Source organism: Dipodomys merriami, unplaced genomic scaffold (assembly GCF_024711535.1).
Source record: "Dipodomys merriami isolate MVZ:Mamm:240054 unplaced genomic scaffold, mDipMer1.0.p SCAF_45, whole genome shotgun sequence".
NCBI lineage: Eukaryota > Metazoa > Chordata > Mammalia > Rodentia > Heteromyidae > Dipodomys > Dipodomys merriami.
This window is the reverse complement of record NW_027206013.1, coordinates 4,967,448-4,986,320: the sequence shown is the minus strand read 5'-3', so window position 1 is coordinate 4,986,320 and position 18,873 is coordinate 4,967,448. Positions and strand designations below refer to the sequence as shown.

The 18,873-nt window shown below is 50.8% G+C and overlaps 2 protein-coding genes and 1 pseudogene across 5 annotated transcripts in view; 1 reads left to right on the top strand and 2 right to left on the bottom strand.

Moving 5' to 3' along the window:
• The window catches only part of Smarcb1 (SWI/SNF related BAF chromatin remodeling complex subunit B1), a 37,881-nt gene extending 33,178 nt beyond the window's left edge, over nt 1-4,703 (top strand). For both annotated transcript variants that reach the window (XM_069994454.1, XM_069994455.1), the window contains exons 8-9: nt 3,847-3,978; nt 4,339-4,703. In XM_069994454.1, coding sequence (XP_069850555.1) covers nt 3,847-3,978; nt 4,339-4,378 — 172 coding nt within the window. In that variant the 3' untranslated portion in view covers nt 4,379-4,703. The remainder of the gene's footprint in view (nt 1-3,846; nt 3,979-4,338) is intronic.
• Nucleotides 4,704-7,140: 2,437 nt separating this feature from the next.
• Derl3 (derlin 3) lies at nt 7,141-9,612 on the bottom strand. 3 transcript variants are annotated; one of them, XM_069994779.1, is made up of 7 exons: nt 9,401-9,612; nt 9,191-9,253; nt 9,030-9,103; nt 8,678-8,771; nt 8,035-8,230; nt 7,512-7,602; nt 7,141-7,412 (listed from the first exon to the last, which is right to left on the bottom strand). In XM_069994779.1, exons 1-7 carry the CDS (start codon nt 9,491-9,493, stop codon nt 7,319-7,321), a joined length of 705 nt encoding a protein of 234 aa, XP_069850880.1. In that variant the 5' UTR covers nt 9,494-9,612; the 3' UTR covers nt 7,141-7,318. The 3 variants fall into 3 exon arrangements, with proteins under 3 accessions (XP_069850880.1, XP_069850881.1, XP_069850879.1); XM_069994780.1 differs by having other exon boundaries at nt 9,458-9,612; XM_069994778.1 differs by having other exon boundaries at nt 9,191-9,256; nt 9,401-9,610.
• Nucleotides 9,613-10,455: 843 nt separating this feature from the next.
• Nucleotides 10,456-10,990, bottom strand: LOC138808498 (peptidyl-tRNA hydrolase 2, mitochondrial-like; annotated as a pseudogene).
• Nucleotides 10,991-18,873: the final 7,883 nt, after the last annotated feature.

Below are 18,873 nucleotides of genomic sequence, written 5' to 3'. Positions count from 1 at the left end.
GCTCCTTTCCTTTCCTTTTCTGAGAGTCTTTCTGTGTAGCTCAGATTGACCTGGAACACCCTTTTTTTGTTTAGGTCTGAGACAAGGACTCAAACTTGGTACCTGACGCTACAGCTCATTGGCAAGCACTGTACCAACTGAACCATGCCTTCCAACCCCTTTAAAAAAAATTGTGCTGGTCCTGGGGCTTCTTCCATGACTAAGGTCATGGGTGCTGTCCCTGAGCTTCTTTTTCTCAATGCTAGTGCTCTACCACCTGAGCCACAGCTTTACTTCCTGGCCTGGAACTCTGGATCCTCTACCTCAGCTTCCCAAGTGCTGGGATTACAGGCATGTACACCACACCCTGCTCTTGGCAATTTTTTTCAGTTGTAGCCTAGAATCCTAGCAAAGTAATTGTAGCTTGGAGTTCTGTTTTCCTGATGACTAGTGATAATTGAACATGTTTTTCTGTGTATCTTTGGAGAAATGGGTTAAGTCCCATGCCTGTTTAATTGAATTATTTTATTACTGAGTTGAAAGAGTTCTTTAAAAAAAAAGAAGAAGAAAAAAAAAAGAAAAGGAAAGGAAAGGAAAAAAAAAACTAGCTCTTCGGGGTTTGAGGTGTGGCTCAGTTGGTTGAGTGCTAGCCAGTGAGTAACAGCATCAGGTACCAAGTTCAAGTCCCAGTCTCAGACCCCCCCAAAAAAAAAGTTCTTTACATATTATAATACAACTCCCAGTAGGTTTGTTTTGCTATTCCGTGGGTTGCCTTTTCACTTTGATCATGGCCTTTGCAGAACAGAAATTATTTTGATCTAGTCCATCAGTTTTTTGAGTGTCCTATCTAAGGAACCATTGCCTAATCCAGAGTCATATTGTGCTGGCACCATATTGAAAAGCTTGTTGCCATTTCTTCATTGAATGATTTAACACCTGTCAAAAATCAGTGGGTTTTTCTTGCTTGCTATTGCTTCTACCGTATTTATAAGGTACCATGTGATTTGTTGCTGTGTATGTCCCTCCCCCACGGTATAACCCCTGTTTTCACTGTGTTTGATGTTGGTATAATTTGGGGAGGGGAAGGGAAAAAACAAATTGTTTAAATAGGGATACAGGTAGACCCATTGCAACAATGAGAGGGAAGGGATGGTAGGGGAAAAACAAGAGGAGGCAACAATGCTGGATAAGAAATGCACTCATTACCTTGCTCATGTAACTGTAACCCCTCTGTACAGTATTTTCACAATAAAAAACTTATTTAAAAAAAAAATCGGCCGGGCACTGGTGGCTCACGCCTGTAATCCTAGCTACTCAGGAGGCTGAGATCTGAGGATCGCGGTTCAAAGCCAGCCCGGGCAGGAGACTGTGAGACTCCTATCTCCAATAAACCACCAGAAAACCGGAAGTGGCGCTGTAGCTCAAGTGGTAGAGCGCTTGCCTTGAGCTGAAGAGCTGAGGGACAGCGGCCAGGCCCAGAGTTCAAGCCCCACGACCGACAAAAAAAAAAAAAAAATCAGTTCCTCCTGGGAGATGTTGCAAAAATGAGGATGTGGAATTTAGTTGCCCCTTCCTGATTGAGTGGCACAGGCAGGTTGTTCAGCCTCATTTATAGAGTGGGATGATGCTTTCTCAAGGTGCCTGTTACATCATGTGAGGCCTTGAAAGTGAGATCATGATGTAAATAAGCCTGAAGCCATTTTCTAAGCATCATTCCTAGCTCCAGCAATCACCTGAGACACCCCTCCTGCCTGAGTGTCCATCTCCCCCTTGTGGTGGTAGCAGTGTCTGAGGTCCCTGGCTGCCTCAAAGCCTGCAAATCAGAATCTCCTTGGAGGAGTGGGAGTAGACCGGCCTCCAGACTTAGTGGAACTCAGGCCAGCATGTATGCCTGCGTGTTGTCCCCCCTGTCCCTCCTCAAACCTCTAAGGCAGGCTAGTACTGGCTCCAGGCCCATCCTTACATGGTTGGCTTAAGCAGTTCTTATTTTAGAACAAGCCAACTGGAGTGGAATCTTCCCAGAGTCAAGGGGAGGTAAACAAAGGAGCCTTGGGGCCTGCTAGCTGCTTCTTGTTTAAATTCAGAGGAAAACATGTTTTGCTTCCCTTGGCGTGGGCTTGGCGCCTTTAACATCTGCCCTCCTGAGGAAGGCAGCCTGGAAGTGAGGAATGATGTTTGGGAGTTAAGCTGTTCCTGGATTGCCAAAGCAAGCTGCTGAGGAGGGATCGGCCCCTGGGGACCGTGGTGAGGAGAGGGGGCTGCCCAGTCAATGACTGTGAATCATAAGCTGGAGCTTCCGGGCCTCAATGACCTGTGGGTGTAAATGCTGTGAGCCAAACTTCATCAGATGGGTCAAGCCTGTTTGTGCCAGGGAACACAGAGAAAGTCCCTAGGACCCCAGGACAAGGAGAGCTGCTCCCAGCCCAACCCTTCTGGGCCAGGACAGGTCCTCAGCTGCCAATGTGGATTATGTACTAACCGGTTAGTGGGGAGTCTGGGATCAGACCTGGGGGCATGCTTCTCTGCAGCTCAGCAGTCCAGCCTTGAGGGAGGCTGTGGGGGAAAGTGCCTGGCCCCAGTGAAGCACCGTCAGTGTATGAATGTTGCCTGCTCTAATAGTAATAATCCTCCAACAGTAAATATTGTCCACATATTCCAGACCGAAAGCAGTCCAATCAAGGACTTGTCCTCTTTTATCCTGTGTTCACCACCCTGAACCCTCCCTGACTTTCCCCTCATTCTTCTTGGAGCTGTCGGAGTGGGTAGACATCTGTAGGACTACAATAAAGCAGAGTAACCTTCTGGGGGACTGAGCCTCAAGAGACAATGGGAGGACACCCAACTAGAGGACCACGGAAGGGCCAGAGTGGGGACAATTAGGGAGGAGAGCATAATCATCAGGACTGTGCTCGGACACTTTGTGCCAGCCTAGCGGTTTGGTCTAACATACAAGGCACCTCCTTCTTGTTGCAAACGTGTAAACCAAGGTCCAGAAAGTCTTGGCTCAGCTGTGCCCTTCTCCCCCAGCACTCCTTCATGCCCACCCCTGTGACCTGTAGCCTTTGTCCATGCTGACCTACTCCTACCGTGTGTCCACTTGTCCAGAGCCAATTACATATGGTCCCTCAGAGCAGATTTGCACTCTTAAGAGGCCATGGGATCAAATATGGTCCTGGGATATGGTTTCCTGATCCATCTGGTTCAATGGCCAGCCAGCTCTCTGTCTCTGAGCAAATAGACTCGCTTCTGTGAGGCTTGGCGTGAGCCCCATGACATAGGCTATGGGACAGGTACATTGAACATTCTGGAACAGGCCATTCCAAGGCCCTCAGTAAGCAGCATCAAGGCTCCTCCTATCCCCTTGTCCTAGGCTAGCCTCTTCTTCAGTGGATTCTGGCTCTGTACAGGGGGACAGATAGGCTTCTGCCTCCCAGCCACACTCCAGGACAGCCATGGTTCTATCAAGGGAACCATCACCGCAGTGGCCTTTCCCTAGTCTCCCAGACAGACCCAGCCATGGCAGACAAAAGGCCTGTTGAGAGCTAGTTTGGAAGGCAGGCCCTCAGGGTCACAGGGCAGCACTGTCACTGCAAGGCCAGCTCCCTGGAGCAATGACAGGAGCATTCCCCAGCTACTTGTCAGCAGAGCTGCTCTGAGGAGCTAGAGCATGGGAATTGGCTGTGGCCGTGCTGGGCCCCATGGAATGGAGGCAAGGAGGAAGTGAGGAAAGGCCTGAGCCTTCTCACTAGGCCTCAGCCATCTGCTGGGGAACAGTAGGGAAACCATGGTTTGGGGGGAGGGGGGGTTGCACCTGCTGCCCTGTGAACTGCCTTGTTCCTCTTAACTGCCTCTCCTCCCCTCCCCCAGTGAGAACCCCCTACCCACAGTAGAAATTGCCATCCGGAACACAGGCGATGCGGACCAGTGGTGCCCACTGCTGGAGACCCTGACAGATGCTGAGATGGAGAAGAAAATTCGAGACCAGGACAGGAACACCAGGTACCCTATCCCGGTGTCCTGGCTCTTCTGCTCATGGGCACTCATTTTCCCAAATAGGACCAGAGCCATTTCCTTTCCTCAATGACCTGTAGTCTCTGGAAAGAACCTGTGTTGCCAGAGGTAGCTCCTAGGTGTCAGGCTTCATCTGGTCCCCTCGGCCACAACCAAGGTAGGGTTGAAAGTTCCTAGAGAGATGAGCAGGGCCTACAGAGCAGACTAGCAAGGTCAAGGAATAGCTAGTCAGTCCCTTCTGGTGTCAGGGGTGCCTCAGACCTGGCTGCTCTAGAGAGCCCTATGGGAGGGGGGCTACTACCCTGTGCTGGGACCGGCCCCAGATGACAGTCTGCTCCCATCTTCCAGGCGGATGAGGCGTCTTGCCAATACTGCCCCAGCGTGGTGACCAGCTCATTGAAGCTCAGCTCCCACAGAGATCTCAGAAGACTGGACCAGCTTTCCTTCAACTTCTGGCAAGGAGAAAAGCAAGGGGCAGCCTGTTGCCATCCTGAGGAACGGGGTGGGTCTGGGAGCATTGGTGGGGGCCTTCAGATTGTCCTTCCCTGGCACACATTCCATTTGCTGAGCCCCAGTCCGGTCCCCGCCTACCCAAACCCTCCCTTGACTATCTCAAGTCAAAAGAGAAGCCTCTTTTTTTTGGGTTGTTTTGTTTTTGTATAGGAGCCCCAGGCAGGGCTAGCTACGCTTTTTAAATAAAAGACAACAGGTTATATTTAATTTCTTCAATGTGGTAGCATAAAAATGACACTGGGCACTCATGGCTCATGCCTATAATCCTTTCTACTCAGGAAGCTGAGTGAGAATCACAGCTCAAAGCCAATCTGGGAAGGAAAGTTCCTGAGACTCCAATTAACCACCACCAAAAAAAAAAAAGCCAGACACCGGTGGCTCATGCCTGTAATCCTAGCTACTCAGGAGGCTGAGATCTGAGGATCGCGGTTCAAAGCCATCCCAGGCAGGAAAGTCCGTGAGACTCTTACCGCCAATAAAAACCACTAGAAAACTGGAAGTGGCGCTGTGGCTCAATCAGTAGAGCACTCTCCTTAAGCTGAAGAGCGCAGGGACAGTGCCTAAGCCCAGAGTTCAAGCCCCACGACCGACCAAAAAAAGCCAAAAGCAGAGCCCTAGTGGTAGAGCACCAGCCTTGAACAAAAATGTTAAGGGACTGTGCCCAAACCCTGAGTTCAAGCCCTTGTACTGGCACACACAAAAAGAGCCAGGAGCAGGGCCTGAGGTGAGGACAGTGTCATACCAAGCATCATCCCTCTGCTTCAAATTCCCAGGCGAAGAAGTCTCCCCTCTCAGCCACCCCAGCACCTTGTATAGCCCCTGGGGCAAAACCCAATCACTGCCTTGGGCCTTCCAGCGTCCCAGTGGCCACCTGTGCTCAGCATGTCCTTGCAGAGAGGAAAAAAGTACGGCTGAGGCTCAAGGCAGGCACCTACCTACCTTTCAGTGACAGCCTAGCCCTCATCCCTTTGTTTGGCCTTAGGGAGGATCTGTAGGCTCTTCCCTGTTCCTAGGTGGCCCTGTTGTGCTGTACCCAGATGGGCTGCCATTAATCAGAGGCCTTGTTACTCTAGAGTCCCTTGCAGAGGGTTTGGTCCTGTGGAGGCATGCCTGTATGTCACTAGCCTGGATGCTGGCTAAAGGACCTTGCTCCAGCTGCACACAAAACCAGGACCAGCTCATCCTTCCCACCCTCCCAGACCTGTTAGGGAATGCAGGAATGTCATACCCAGTCCAGTGCTGGCTTATAGATGTTGGCAGTGTGGACAAAGAAAGCGGTCTCCTACAGGACCCTTCCAGGCTGTGCTTCTGATGAGCTTATTCTCGACCTCATCTGTAATATGGAATGTGCCCACTCTAAAGAACGGATTCTGGCTCTATGACGGTGACATGCGCGGTCTCTTCACTGAGCCAAGCACTGCTTGGTCAACTAGGTGTACATCTATGCTTACTGAGGACAGTGGTCTGGGGCCGAGGTAGAGCTGATGGTCACAGGACGTTCCCCCACACCCCTCCCCGAAGGTTGTGGCAGTTACCCTGTAAACCTGACTTCAGGTCTGACCCACATGGGCGGAGGTGGGTCTCAATAGGAACTGGGGCTCTACATTGACAGGACGTAGACAGCTTGACCCTCAGGTTGGGAAACCACAGTGAGTGAGTTTGCAGTTGGCCCCCGCCTGTCAGTGGCACTCACCAGAGGCTCACAACAAGGGGACAGCCAAGTTTTACTGGTAGATTTTAAACAAAAGGGAAGATCCCAGGTCCAGCTGGTCTTAGAAATGAGGGGGCTCCACTGTGGCTTGGTCTGTGAGGAACAAGGCAGTGAAGCTGTCACTGTTGGTGGGATGGAAGAAATACTGGCCATCCTCACCCCTCCTTGACAGGCTCACCTGCCTGGGAGGGACAACATATTTTCCTTCCCAGACCCTGCTCACTTCTAGCCCTTTAAGTTCCACCAGCCCACACAACAGCCCAGGTTTCACTACAGAAAGAGGTCAAACTCACAGCAAACTTTTTTTTAAAAGCCATGAAAATGACATCGGTTGCTAGGGGAAATCCCTATGCTGCTGAGCATTTAACACACAGACATAGCAGTGTAGGCCTGGCCCCTGAAGGAAAGCTGGCCCCTTCTGATGCCTCTGAAAAGAAAATGGAGCTGTGAGATTGGAGAAGGCTCACCCAGGGCCTCAGCTGAAAGGCAGAGACAGACCTTCCAGAAGTCTCTGCCTCAACCAGGTACAGGCAACTTCTTGAGATTCTAGCCTGAGCAAAGGCAGAGGACCTGGTCCCCTTCTGCCACAGCTCCCATGGGCCCTCCAGGTTTCCAGTTGGAAAATAAGGCAATGATCCACTTTTTGAGGCTATTGATGTGAAGAGGCTAGGTGGACATCAGCCCAAAGGCACTGTACAGACAGGGCCCCGATTGAGTGGGCTGGTCCCAACCACTGAGGTTTAGCTAACCCTCTCATTGACTGACAGGGAGCAGAGGCTCAGTGCTCTATCAAGGCACTGGCAGGGTAAGTCCATCTAGTAAGCTCAGAGCTTGCTGAACATCTGTGGCAGATTATCTCCTCTGAGCCTCCTGTCCTACCACCTTCAGTAAGGCAGAAGAAGTAGGTGTAGAAGGACACGGGAGGGTTTAGCAGGCCCAGATGGGAAAGCTACTGCCTTGGGCCCAGAGGCTTCAGGTAATGGTTTATTTAGGTGTGTAGGCCTTTACATGGATTCAACCTCCTTTGACGGATTGTTCTGCTGCAGGGAATAGGAAGGGGAAGGAGAGAGGTCTGCCAGAAACATTAGGCCGGCATGGGTGTGCTCACTGCTGCGGCGGTGGCAAATGGGTTCCTGGACGCTCCTCAGGAAGGGGCAGGTAGTTGGGGTCCTCCTCAGGGGGGTCCAGAAGCAACTTCCTGTAGGAAGGCCCCACACTGAGCTAAGGCCAGCACAAGCCCCCTATGGGGCGGGGAACCATCCAATAGAAGGGAGCCTGTCATCTCTTCAGTACTCACAGGAAGTGGGGGGTCAGCAACAGCCTCTTGCCTCCAGGCTGGTTGGGGAAGACATCTTCCAGGAAGTAGTAGATGTGACCCACAGCAATCCCTATGAGAGCCAGAGGCTACCCTCCACAACCAGAGGAACCCCAAGCTCCAAGCATGCATACCCCAGTGTCCTGCATAGACTGCCAGCCCAGGGTGGGACTGCCCTGAAGGTCAGGCTTAAAGAGTGCAGAGGGGGGCAGGACCTGGGGGGGGGGGGAAGGTTTTTGAACATCATGGGAGCAGAGATCACAGAACAGACACTGAGGCACCCCAGCTAGGACCCACTCAGACATGTACAGGTCAACCCTGAAGGTGCAAATCTTGTGTGCCAACAGGCTTATTTGAGGGTGTATTAAGCTTATTTGGCTGGAAGGGGATCTGGAGGTGGATGGCAGGTCTAGCTTGGGGAGAGAGGGATCAAGGGAACCAGCAGCATGTGCTGAGAGGAGGGGCGGGCCATGGGTAGGTAGGTGGGAAGGACAAGAAGGCTCACCAAGCAGATCCACAAGGATTGAGTTGCCTAGCAGCAATGAGATACCCAGGATTGCCCAGGGCAGGAATGGTGCCTGGAAGGTGAGGAGGCCAAAGAAATTGACCCTCACTTGAGGGCTGCGTCGGCTCCACACATAGACCAGCATGGCCATGAGGGCTTGGCCTAGGAAAAACAAGCTGCCCAGGAGTCCTAGCAGCTGGACCCAAGTTAAGGTGTCCTATGGTGCAATGCACAGCCACATCTAGGTCCTCTGACTTACTAAGTCCCTGGAATCCTGGTTACCTTGCCCTCATAGCTCTTGTCCATGGTCCTCCAAGGTGAGCCCTCCACTTGTCCATGGACTTCAGGTTCCAAGTCTGCCCTGTATACCTGTCTATCTCATTCCATGCCCCAATCATTCTCTGTACCTGCCTGGGGTTCTCCAGGCTATGTGTATTCCGGGGTCAGTGACCCCGGTACCTCACCTGGTCATGTTCATCACCCTGTATTCTGTATATCACTGAAGATCTAGCTGAGCATACATGGCTGCTCAATACTGTCGTAAAATGGAATGAAGAGTCTGTCTCTCCTAGACCTGAGCCCTTATGTCTGGACCTGGCTCCAGGTGCCCTGGTTTGAGGTTAGTAGGCTGCAAGAAGGATACAGTCATAAGGACACCACCAAAGAGAAACATGAAGACAAAGTCAGCTGTGCGGCCACGGAAAGACCCCTCCTCCAGCATGCGACAGTAGCGGAACCTGCAGTGTTGGTATAGGAAGTGGCAGCCCAGTTGGGCCTCTTGTTTCCCCAATCCCAACCTGGGCAGCATGCTCCGACACTCTGGCTCTCTCCTTTCTCCCTTCTCTTCCTCTCCTCTCTCCTCTTTCCCCCTTCTCTTTCTCTCCTCTCTCCTCTTTCCCCCTTCTCTTCCTCTCCTCTCTCCTCTTTCTCCCTTCTCTCTCTCTGTTCTTTCTTCTCTCTTCCCCTCCTCTCTCTCTCCCTGAAGCTCAGGATACACGAAGAGCATGTTGAAGAAGAAACTGAATCCCATGGGTCCGAAGAAGAGGAAGTTGGTGAAGAGCCTCCAGACCTGCAAAGAGGTGGGGCGGGGGGAAGGGGGAGTAAGGTGAGATGCTGATGTCTAACGAACAGGTGTCAGGGGCAGGACAAGTCTCACCTGGAACTTCTGGAACACAAGGTGCGGGTTGAAGTACAGCTGGAAGGGGCTGAGGATCTCCAGCTGCTGTGGAACCAAGGACACATCAGGGTCCCTGCCTGGATCCATGCTGTGACCCTGCAGCCCTCCCTAATCCCTCTCATTACCCACCCAGGGTTGTAACCACAGCGACCCAACGTCCCCCTCCCCAATACCCCGCACCCCGCTCACCACAGCGGCTGTGGTGAGGACACAGGCCGCGGTGTAGGCGCGGGTCACCGCGGGCACCTGCAGAAATTCGGCTGCCATCCCCTGCCACGCCATTGAACCTATTCCAGCATGCTCGGCCAGATCCCCGGCGGCTCTCTGAAGCCCTCCTTTAACCCCCGCCTTACTTTCAATTTTGACCAATCCGCACCAGAGCCACCAAGCGTCTGGTTGAAGGATGGGCCCTTGGTCCCAGCAAGCCAATAGAAAGAGGAAAAGAGAAGTACGGGGTGACAGGGGGTGGGGGAGGGCCAGTCGACTCGGCTAGCCAATGAGCAAGCCCCACGGTAAAAGCACATGGCGATTGTTGTGGCTGCGGTAGCAGCGCGGGAGAAGGAGTAGCCAATGAGCGATTGGTCTCTTCGCGGCATACTAGAGAGAGGCCAATCGCAAAGACCCACGAAACCATTACGAGGGCGGGGCTAGGATCACGCCCGCCCGGGAATGAAGCCCTGAGTCAAGTACGGGTGACCGGAAAAGGGAAAGGTGGGACTCTTGAGTCTGCAGCTGCAGATCGGGATCTTTTTGTTGTTGTTGGTGGTGGTGGTGGTGGTGGTCATGGGGTTTGAACTCTGGTCCCTCAGCTCTTCAGCTCAAGGCTAGCGCTCCATCGCTTGAGCCATAGTGCCACATCGGTTTTTTGGTGGGTTACTGAAGCGTCTCATGGACTTTCCTGCTCGGGCTGGCTTTGAACTGAGATCCTCAGATCTCAGCCTCCTGAGTAGCTATGGATACAGGCGTGAGCCATCGGCGCCCACATGGAATCTTGGGGGGGGGCAGGGGAGTGAAGAAATCCAGTTTTATTATTATAATTTGACAGGTTTCAAACTCTGAAAGGATTATCATCACTCAAAAACCCATCTAGGGGGAGGGGGGTGGCTGGGTGAAGGGTAAACAAAGGAGGAGGCTGCAATGCTTGGTAAGAAATGTATGCATTATCCTGCCCATGTAATTGTAACCCCTCTGTACAGTATGTTCTCAAATAAAATAAAATAAAATTTTAAATTAAAAAAAACCATCTAGTAAAGTTTTAGGTGACCAGTAACTTTGTCAATTAGACCTGCTGGGCCTGGCCCAATTCCCAGGACAGTTTGAGAGTCTGGTTCAATTTGAGTATGTCCAGCATCTTGGATTAAACTTACAGTCAGTCCCAGCCTTTTTGCATGGGTCAGCTATTCAATCAGGGTTTCTTCATCAGGGGCTTTGACTACCACTTTGGGCTGGCCGCTGTATTCCCACTTTGAGGGAATACAGTTTGAGCACTTGAGGGTTTTTCCTTTGCATTTGCTTGTAGGCAGAAACAGCAGCATGAGAGCACTAGACAGCAACTTTCCCTTCTCTCATCTTTAAGTCAAACCACAAAAATCATTTTGTACTCTCCACTCTCTCCCATGATGCTTGCTTCAGTTCTGGTGTCTGCATCAGACTCACTTGTTGGGAGTGTGGGTGCATCCCAAAGCGCACCCTGAGGCCCCAGCCCAGGCACAGCCACAAGCAACTCCAGCAGCCAAGCTAAGTGCACATATACTCCATAGCCAAGGATTTGGAGAGCATCTAAACAGGGCCCTCTTGGGCTGGGAAGGTGGCTCAGTGGTAGAGCACTTGCCTTGCATGCCCGAGGCCCTGGGTTCGATTCCTCAGCACCATGTAAGCAAAAAGAAAGAGGCCAAAAGTGGCGCTGTGGCTCAAGTGGTAGAGCGCTAGCCTTGAGCTGAAGACTTCAGCTGAGGGACAGGCCCAGAGTTCAGGCCCCATGACCAGACCCAAAAAGTAAAAATAAAAAAAATAAACAGGGCCCTCTTCACTCGCCCCCCGCAGTCCTTCACTTTGGGGGAGTGAACATGCTTCTCGCATGCCAGCTACCACTTCCAGGGTTCCCAAAACAACTAGTTCCAGATAAAGACCCGGAATCTTCTTTCTGTACTATTGGTGGAAATATAAAATGGTATAGTCACAAAATAGTATGACCACTTTTCAAAAAGTAAAAATACTATTACCAGGGCTGGCGGTGTAGCTCAAGTGGTAGAGCATCTGCCTAGCCAGCAAGCACAGGGTAGGCAAAGCACTGAGTTCAAACCCAAGTACCTGCAAAAAATAATTACTATTATATATATATATATATATATATATATATGATATATGACATATGATACATATTGTATGTCCCAGCAGTTTTTCTGAGTATATATCCAGAAGAAAAGAGAGCAGCGGCTGGGAATGTGGCTTAGTGGTAGAGTGCTTGCCTAGCATGTATGAAGCCCTGGGTTTGATTGCTCAGCACCACATACACAGAAAAGGCCAGAAGTGGCACTGTGGCTCAAGTGGTAGAGCGCTACCCTTGAGCAAAAGAAGCTCAGGGACATTGCTCAGGTCCTGAAATCAAGCCCCAGGACTAGGAAAAAGAAAAAGAAAAGGAGAGCAGTGACATACACCCATGCTCATAACAGTATAACAATAGATGAAAGGTGGAAGCAACTGAAGTACCCTTTGGCAGATGAATGTCAAGGTATGGTATATCCATACACTGGAATATTACTCAACCCTGAAGAAATGAAATTCTGACACATGCTCCAGCAGGGATGAACTTGAAGACATTATATTAAGTGAAATTAGGCACCAAAACACAAATATAGCTGGGCACTGGAGGCTCATGTCTGGAATCCTAGCTACTCAGGAGGCTGAGATCAGAGGATCATGGTTTGAAGCCAGGCCAGATAGGAAAGCCCATAAGACTCTTATTTCCAATTAAGCACCAAAAAAATCTAGAAGTGAGCTTTGCTCAAATGGTAGAGCCTTGAGCACAAATGCTCAGGCCCTGAGTTTAAGCCCCAGTACCACACTAAAACAAAAAAGAAAAATACGATTCCACTTATATGAAAGGGAAAAGTTCTTTCAGTGTGAGGAATTTCTGTTTGGGAAAATGGAAACCTGGAAATGGATGTTGGTGATGGTCGCACAAAAATATGTGTGTGTGTGTGTGTGTGTGTGTGTGTGTGTGTGTGTGTGTGTGTGTGTGTGTGTGTGTGTGTATTTAAAGCTACTGAACTGTATGTATGTATATATATATTTATTTATTTATTTATTTAAAGCTACTGAACTGTATGCCTTAGTATGGTTAAGCTAAAATTTACATTATGTATATTGTATTAGATAGTGTAATTCATCTGTTCAGAGGTCAGTAGGGAATTTGTGAACAGCATGCAGCTGCAAGAGGAGGAGCAGAGGAGGTAAATTTGCATACACACTGAATATGACCATGAGGGAGAAGTCAAGGGTGACTCCAAGATCTGACCCAAAGCAGTGGGAGATGAAGAACAATTGATGGAAGTTTTATTCTGGGCCTCACTGATGTGTGTGTGTGTGTGTGTGTGTGTGTGTGTGTGTGTGTGTGTGTGTGTGTGTGTGTGTGTGTGTGTGTGTGTGTGTGTGTGTGTGTGTGTATGTGTTGGTACTGGAACTTGAACTCAGGGCCTCATGTTCTTAGTTGGCTTTTTTGCTCAAGACTGGTGCTCTACTGTTTGAGCCACACCTCCACTTCCAACTCTTTGCTGTTTAATTAGAGATAAAAGTCTCATGGATTTGCCTGTCCAGGTTGACTTCAAATCTCAATCCTCTGATCTCAACCTCTTGAGTAGCTAGGATTACACATGTGAGCCACTGGCTCAAATGAAGCATCTATGTGACATTCACTTGGAAAAATTTGAGTGTGACATTGGAGAAGAGGTGGGTACCAATGGTCTTCCTGTTGGTGACATTCTCCAGGAGATCCAATAGCACTTGTAGCCTGAGTCTGAGAGGGCCTCCTTAGATGGCCTTGCTTTTGTTTTGTTTTAGCAAAGCAGGCCAAGGTCATGTTTTAGGCAGGCCAGACGGGGCAGCTTCCACCAGCACAGTAGCAATATACAGCAGGGCGGAGATGCAGGACCTCTGACGCCAGGGTGGGCGTTGGTGGGAGCCTGTGGAAGGAGAGAGGCTGGGTTTCATGTGGGTTGGGAAGGGGAGGTATTCCTTGGACAGGCACTTAGTGAGACACTGGCCGCCCTGCACTCAGGGTCAGGCCAAGGCTAACAGGAGGGGTTGTCATTGTCTGCAGGACTGTCTGTCTCCCCTGTGATTGGAGGCTCTGATAAGGTGGGCGCCTGGATTGGAGGACTGAGAAGCACATTCCTGGGATGCTGGGAGCCCACAGCTGGTGGGAGTGGAGGGGCACGGCCGGCCTGTCTGGAGGAAAGCCAGGCCGGACCTCTGAGGGAGCTGCAGCTGGATCGCGTACAAATGCTCCATTCTGGGATAACTTTAGATGGGCAAACTAAGCCTGAGTGGAAGGAAGAGCAGGGCCTGGCACAGACCTCCATCCCTAGTCCTGTTCTGTCAGATGCGGGACAGGCCATTCTGAAGACACCAGGTCCGTGTGAGAGTTATTTGTGGAGACAAGCTCTGGGCACTCCCAAGTTCTGGAGCTGGAGTTGGGGTTGGGGGGGGCGGGCATAGAGATGCAGGTAGTGCTGGGTGCTGTCATCTGGGTGCCACATCTGTTCTGAGGACTGTAAACAGGAGGAGGGCTTGGGGTTTTGGGCAAGATGGCAATGAGCTCTGCTCCTCATGCCACTTTCCTGCCCTGCAGCTACAATCAAAGAAGGGCAGAATGTCCAGATGTGCAGCCCACCCTCCCATCCCAGAGGAGCCTAGATCTCCTGTTCAGTACCTCTTGGTGCCCATAGGCAGGGTGTGCATGCCCACCATTCTGCCTTCCTCCCTGTGGCAGGTCCTTGCAGTCTTCTGTGACCATCCAGAAGCCTGGGGTCACCTTTGTGTCCCTGCCAGCTCCACATAGTACTCAATGCTCCTTCAGACTTGAACTCAGGGCCTGGGTATATCCCTTAGCATTTTTGTTCAAGTCTGGTGCTATACCAGTTGAGCCACAGCTCCACTTCCAGCTTTTGGAGATAAAGTTTTAGGAACTTTCCTGCCCAGGTTATTTTTTGGGGGGGGGGTCCGGTCGTGGGGCCTGAACTCTGGGCTTGGGCGCTGTCCCTCAGCTCTTCAGCTCAAGGCTTGCACTCTACCACTTGAGCCACAAAGCCACTTCCGGCTTTTTTCTTTTTGCTTATGTGGTGCTGAGGAATCGAACCCAGGGCCTCATGCATGCAAGGCAAGTGCTCTACCACTGAGCCACCTTCCCAGCCCTGTCCAGGTTATTTTTTATCTGCAATCCTCAGAGCTCAGCCTTCTGAGTAGTTAGGATTATAAATGTGAGCCACCAGTGCCTGGATTCAGAACCTCTCCTCTGGGGTTCCCTAGTTCTCTGCACCATTCATTCATTTTCTTACTAGCAGCCTAGGGTTTGCTGTTGTTTTGTTCATCTCTTGAGATTAAATCTCACTATGTTGCTTAAACTAACCTCACACTTCTAGGTTCAGCTGGGTGCTGGTGGCTCATGTGTATAATCCTAGCTACTCAGGAGGCTGAGATCTGAAGTTCATGGTTCAAAGCCAGCCCAGGCAGGAAAGTTCCTGATAACTTTATCCCCAATTAACCACCCAAAAGCCACAAGTAGAACTATGGCTCAAGTGGTAGACCTCTAGTCTTAAGAAATAAAGCTTAAGGGGCTGGGAAGGTGGCTTAGTGGTAGAGTGCTTGTCTTGCATGCCTGAGGCCCTGGGTTCGATTCCTCAGCACCACATAAGCAAAAAGAAAAAAGCCGGAAGTGGCGCTATGGCTCAAGTGGTAGAGAGCTAGCCTTGAGCTGAAGAGCTGAGGGACAGCGCCCAGGCCCAGAGTTCAGGCCCCACGACCAGACCCCTCACCCCAAAAAAAAAAAAGAAATAAAGCTTAAGAACAATGCCCAGGCCCTGAGTTTAAGCCCCAAGACTACCACCAACAACAACAAACCTAGGTCCTAGTGATTCTCTCCAATCCCAGCCTCTTGAGTTGCTGGGACTACAAGTATATGATACCATAGTCAGCTAGTCTAGATATTCTGTTTAAAGAGTAAGAGTAGGTGGTAGAAAGACTTCCTACTCTAGGAAGCCCTCCTGGATCAACTCCAAAGAGACTTCCATTAGGACCTTGAGCACTTCATTTCTTAATTTATTTCAATCCAAAGGCTGTCCATGAAGAATAAGAATGAAGAATGTCAAATGAAGAATGAGAAATGAGGTTAATGTGTGTGTGTGTGTGTGTGTGTGTATGTGTGTGTGTGTGTGTGTGTTAGAGCTCTTGACAACGCAGGATGCCTTTTGCTGGCCCTGGGCACTCATTTGTCCATCAAGGACCCTTTCCTAAGGGCTGAGAGCATGAGGCCCACACCTTCCAACACACAAAACCCCTTCTGTGCTGGGTATGCCTTCACTGAGGCTCAAGCCAGCCCCTCCCAGGAGCAGCTGTGTCCCCGTGGGCCCTTCCTGTCTGGCCTATGAGGTATTTTTAGCACAAAATCCGGAAACTACCCAGCAGCTGCTGCTAATAGCCAGAGTATAAGACCAACAAATCATGCAGGTGGGTTGTGTCAGGCCTTAACCACAGAGAGAGTTACCTGAGGCTGGCTCAGAGGAGCCTGGCTGGTAAATCTAAACTTTCCAGGAGTGAGCTGGTCTCTGGGTGAAAGGGTAAAGTGAGGCAGAAAATGGGTCATAGGGAGCAGTCTATGCAGAACAGGCTGAAACAGTGTAGGCCCTGAGGTGACTTGGGGGACAAGAAGATGAGAGAAAGCAGGGTAAGAAGGAGGAGGGGGCGTGCCATGTGGAGGGGGAGAGGGACCTAGCAGAGCAGTGTCAGATTGGGTTTCATTCTCAAGGCCAGTAGAGGAGCAATAGAAAGGTTTTAAGCATGGTATGGAGTTACGCTCAAACAGCGGCGCCTGGGAAAAAGACAAGGACAAGAGTAGAAACAGTCATCTAGGCAGAGGAGGGTAGACTTCACCTTGGCTGCAGCATTGTGCAACAAGGCTGGGATCAAGGTCTCTGATGTCTGAGTGGGTGCCTGCTGGGCATGAAGGAACCTATAAAGGCCATGGCTGGTAGGGCAGGCCTGTAATCTCAGCTATTCAAGAGTCAAAGATCTAGAGGACAGTTTGAGCCCAGCCTGGGCAAAAAGTTAGCAACACCAATCTCAATGTATTAAGCCAGGTATGGTGGTTCATCTCTATAACTCCAGCTCTAGGGAAACATGGATAGGGGGAATCCCAGTCTAAGGCTAGCCTTCAGTAAAAATGTGAGACCCTATCTGAAAAATGACTAAAACAAAAGGGATGGAGGTGTTGTGGCTCAAGTATTAGCTTAATAAGGTTGAGGTCTTCAGTTGAAATCACTGAGGGAAAGCTGACAGGCCAAAGTGATGGAAACCACAGACTTTTTTCTTTTGTCCGTGTAGGGCTTGAACTCAGGGCCTAAGCAATGTCCCTGAGCCTCTTTGTGCTCAAGGCTAGTGCTCTACCACTTGAGCCGCTGCACCTCTTCTAGTTTTGGGGTGGTTAATTGGAGATCAGAGTCTTACAGGGACTTTCCTGCCCAGGCTGGCTTTGAACCATCATCTTCAGATCTCAGCCTCCTGAATAGCTCAGTTTATAGGTGTGAGCACTTGGCAAGCAGGGGTGAAAGCAGGAGGACCAGATGATTCCCAGACTCCTGGTCTGTTCTATCTGGGGACAAGGAGCTTCCCTTGGGCAGGGACATGGCTGAAGACACAGTTTGGGAGGGAGACTACCTCCAAAGTAGTCAAATTCAGAAGGCTATGAGGACGTGGCCTCCTTGGAGAAGCTCCCTCCAGCCTCCTAGTTCTTGCCTCTCTGCGGCCTTCCACACACCTTCCATGGCATCTCTGGACCCCATGTCATTGTGGGACAGCTAAGGCTGGGGCTTGGTAACCAGGCAGATGCTGAAACAGAGACCTGGACTCCAGGCTGGATTTTCAGCCTGGAGGCTGACAGTGGTCCCTGGCCACTGCCGGCCTGCTGTGTCTCTGTGACACAGACAGATTGGACGAGTCCATCTGAAGAGCCCTGGTATTGTTCACAGAGAGGGTAAAGGGTCTCTGGGAGGAGACCAGTTGATGGACAAAGAGCCACAGGCTGGGCCACTGAGTGAGGCAGAGCTGGAAGAGGACAGGGCATGCCCAGGGCTCAAGGGCAAGACAAGGACACTGTGAAGTGCAGGAGATAATAGCTGCTCAGTGACCCAGAGCCAGACTGCTCCAAGGCTTCACCCAAGTCACTTTACAGCTGCAGAAGCTCAGAGAGCTTCAGTAACTTCTTTGAGGTACCAAAATAGTAGGGTGCTATTCCTGGCTTTGTAACCATGCAGCCCATCCACTGGGGTTTAGGAGAAAGAAGTCATCATCTGCCCATGCCTTGGGGCAAGGGTGGGGGGTGGTCACCAGCCAACTACTGCAATTTCTGGGCTTCCAGGCAGTTCCCTAGTTGTTTCTGTCTGGGTGTATCTGACCCACTATAGCTGGATGTGATGGACTACTGACCTACACTGCCCAGTATCCTGCAGTTATTGGTCCTCAGCAATTGCCAGTAATTTGTACTTCCTGTTGCGGTCCTTGCTGGAATGTCAAAGCCCCTCTGCCTGCCCCCAGAGCTACAGGAGCAGAGAGGGGAAGGGAGCTCCCATTCCCCCAGCTATTTGGGGCTTAAGGCTGCAGGCAATTTGGGAGAAGCGGATTACCTGCCTGGTTGTGTCAGTCAAAGGATTGGAGCTCCCCCAGAACAGAGCTAGAGATTTGCTGCTGACAGACTTCAGGCCCTGCACACCAGGGGTGCACATGTGGAGCCCACAGGGACAGGCTGAATGATCCTCGGTGTGGAGCTTGTGTCACACTATTCTACATTTGTCCCACACGCTGCCTCATGGCCCGATCATCAAGCAGGGCTAGCTCTCAGCTACTGCCCAGAACAGACCAGTGGGCTCTGGCAGGTGGAAGGAGTGGCCTAGGGTGCTCCCCAACTCTGCCTTAGCCTGTGCCCACTGATTCCTCCCCTCCAGCAGCCAAGTGCTTCTCTCTTCCTCCTTCTCTCCAGCCAGGGTACTGGGATAAGTAACTATGTGTGTTCATTCTGTTACAGGAAAAAAAGAAAAAAAAGGCCAGGCACAGTGATGCACACTTACAGTTCCAGCTATTCAGTGCACCTATTCAAGAGGCTAAGGGAGGAAGATGACTTGCACCCAATAGTTTGGGGCTGGCCTAGGCAACATGACTTTACTCAGCACTTGGGCACTGTCCCTGAGCTCTTTTGCTCAAGGCTAGTGCTCTACCACTTTGAGTCACAGCTCCACTTCTAGTTTTCTGGTGGTTAACTGGAGATTAAAAGTCTCACAGACTGTCCTGTCCAGGCTGGTTTTGAACCACAATCCTCAGATTTCAGCTCCTGAGTAGATAGGATTACAGGCATGAGCCACCAGCACCTGGTGATGACCACATATTGAAAGAAAGAA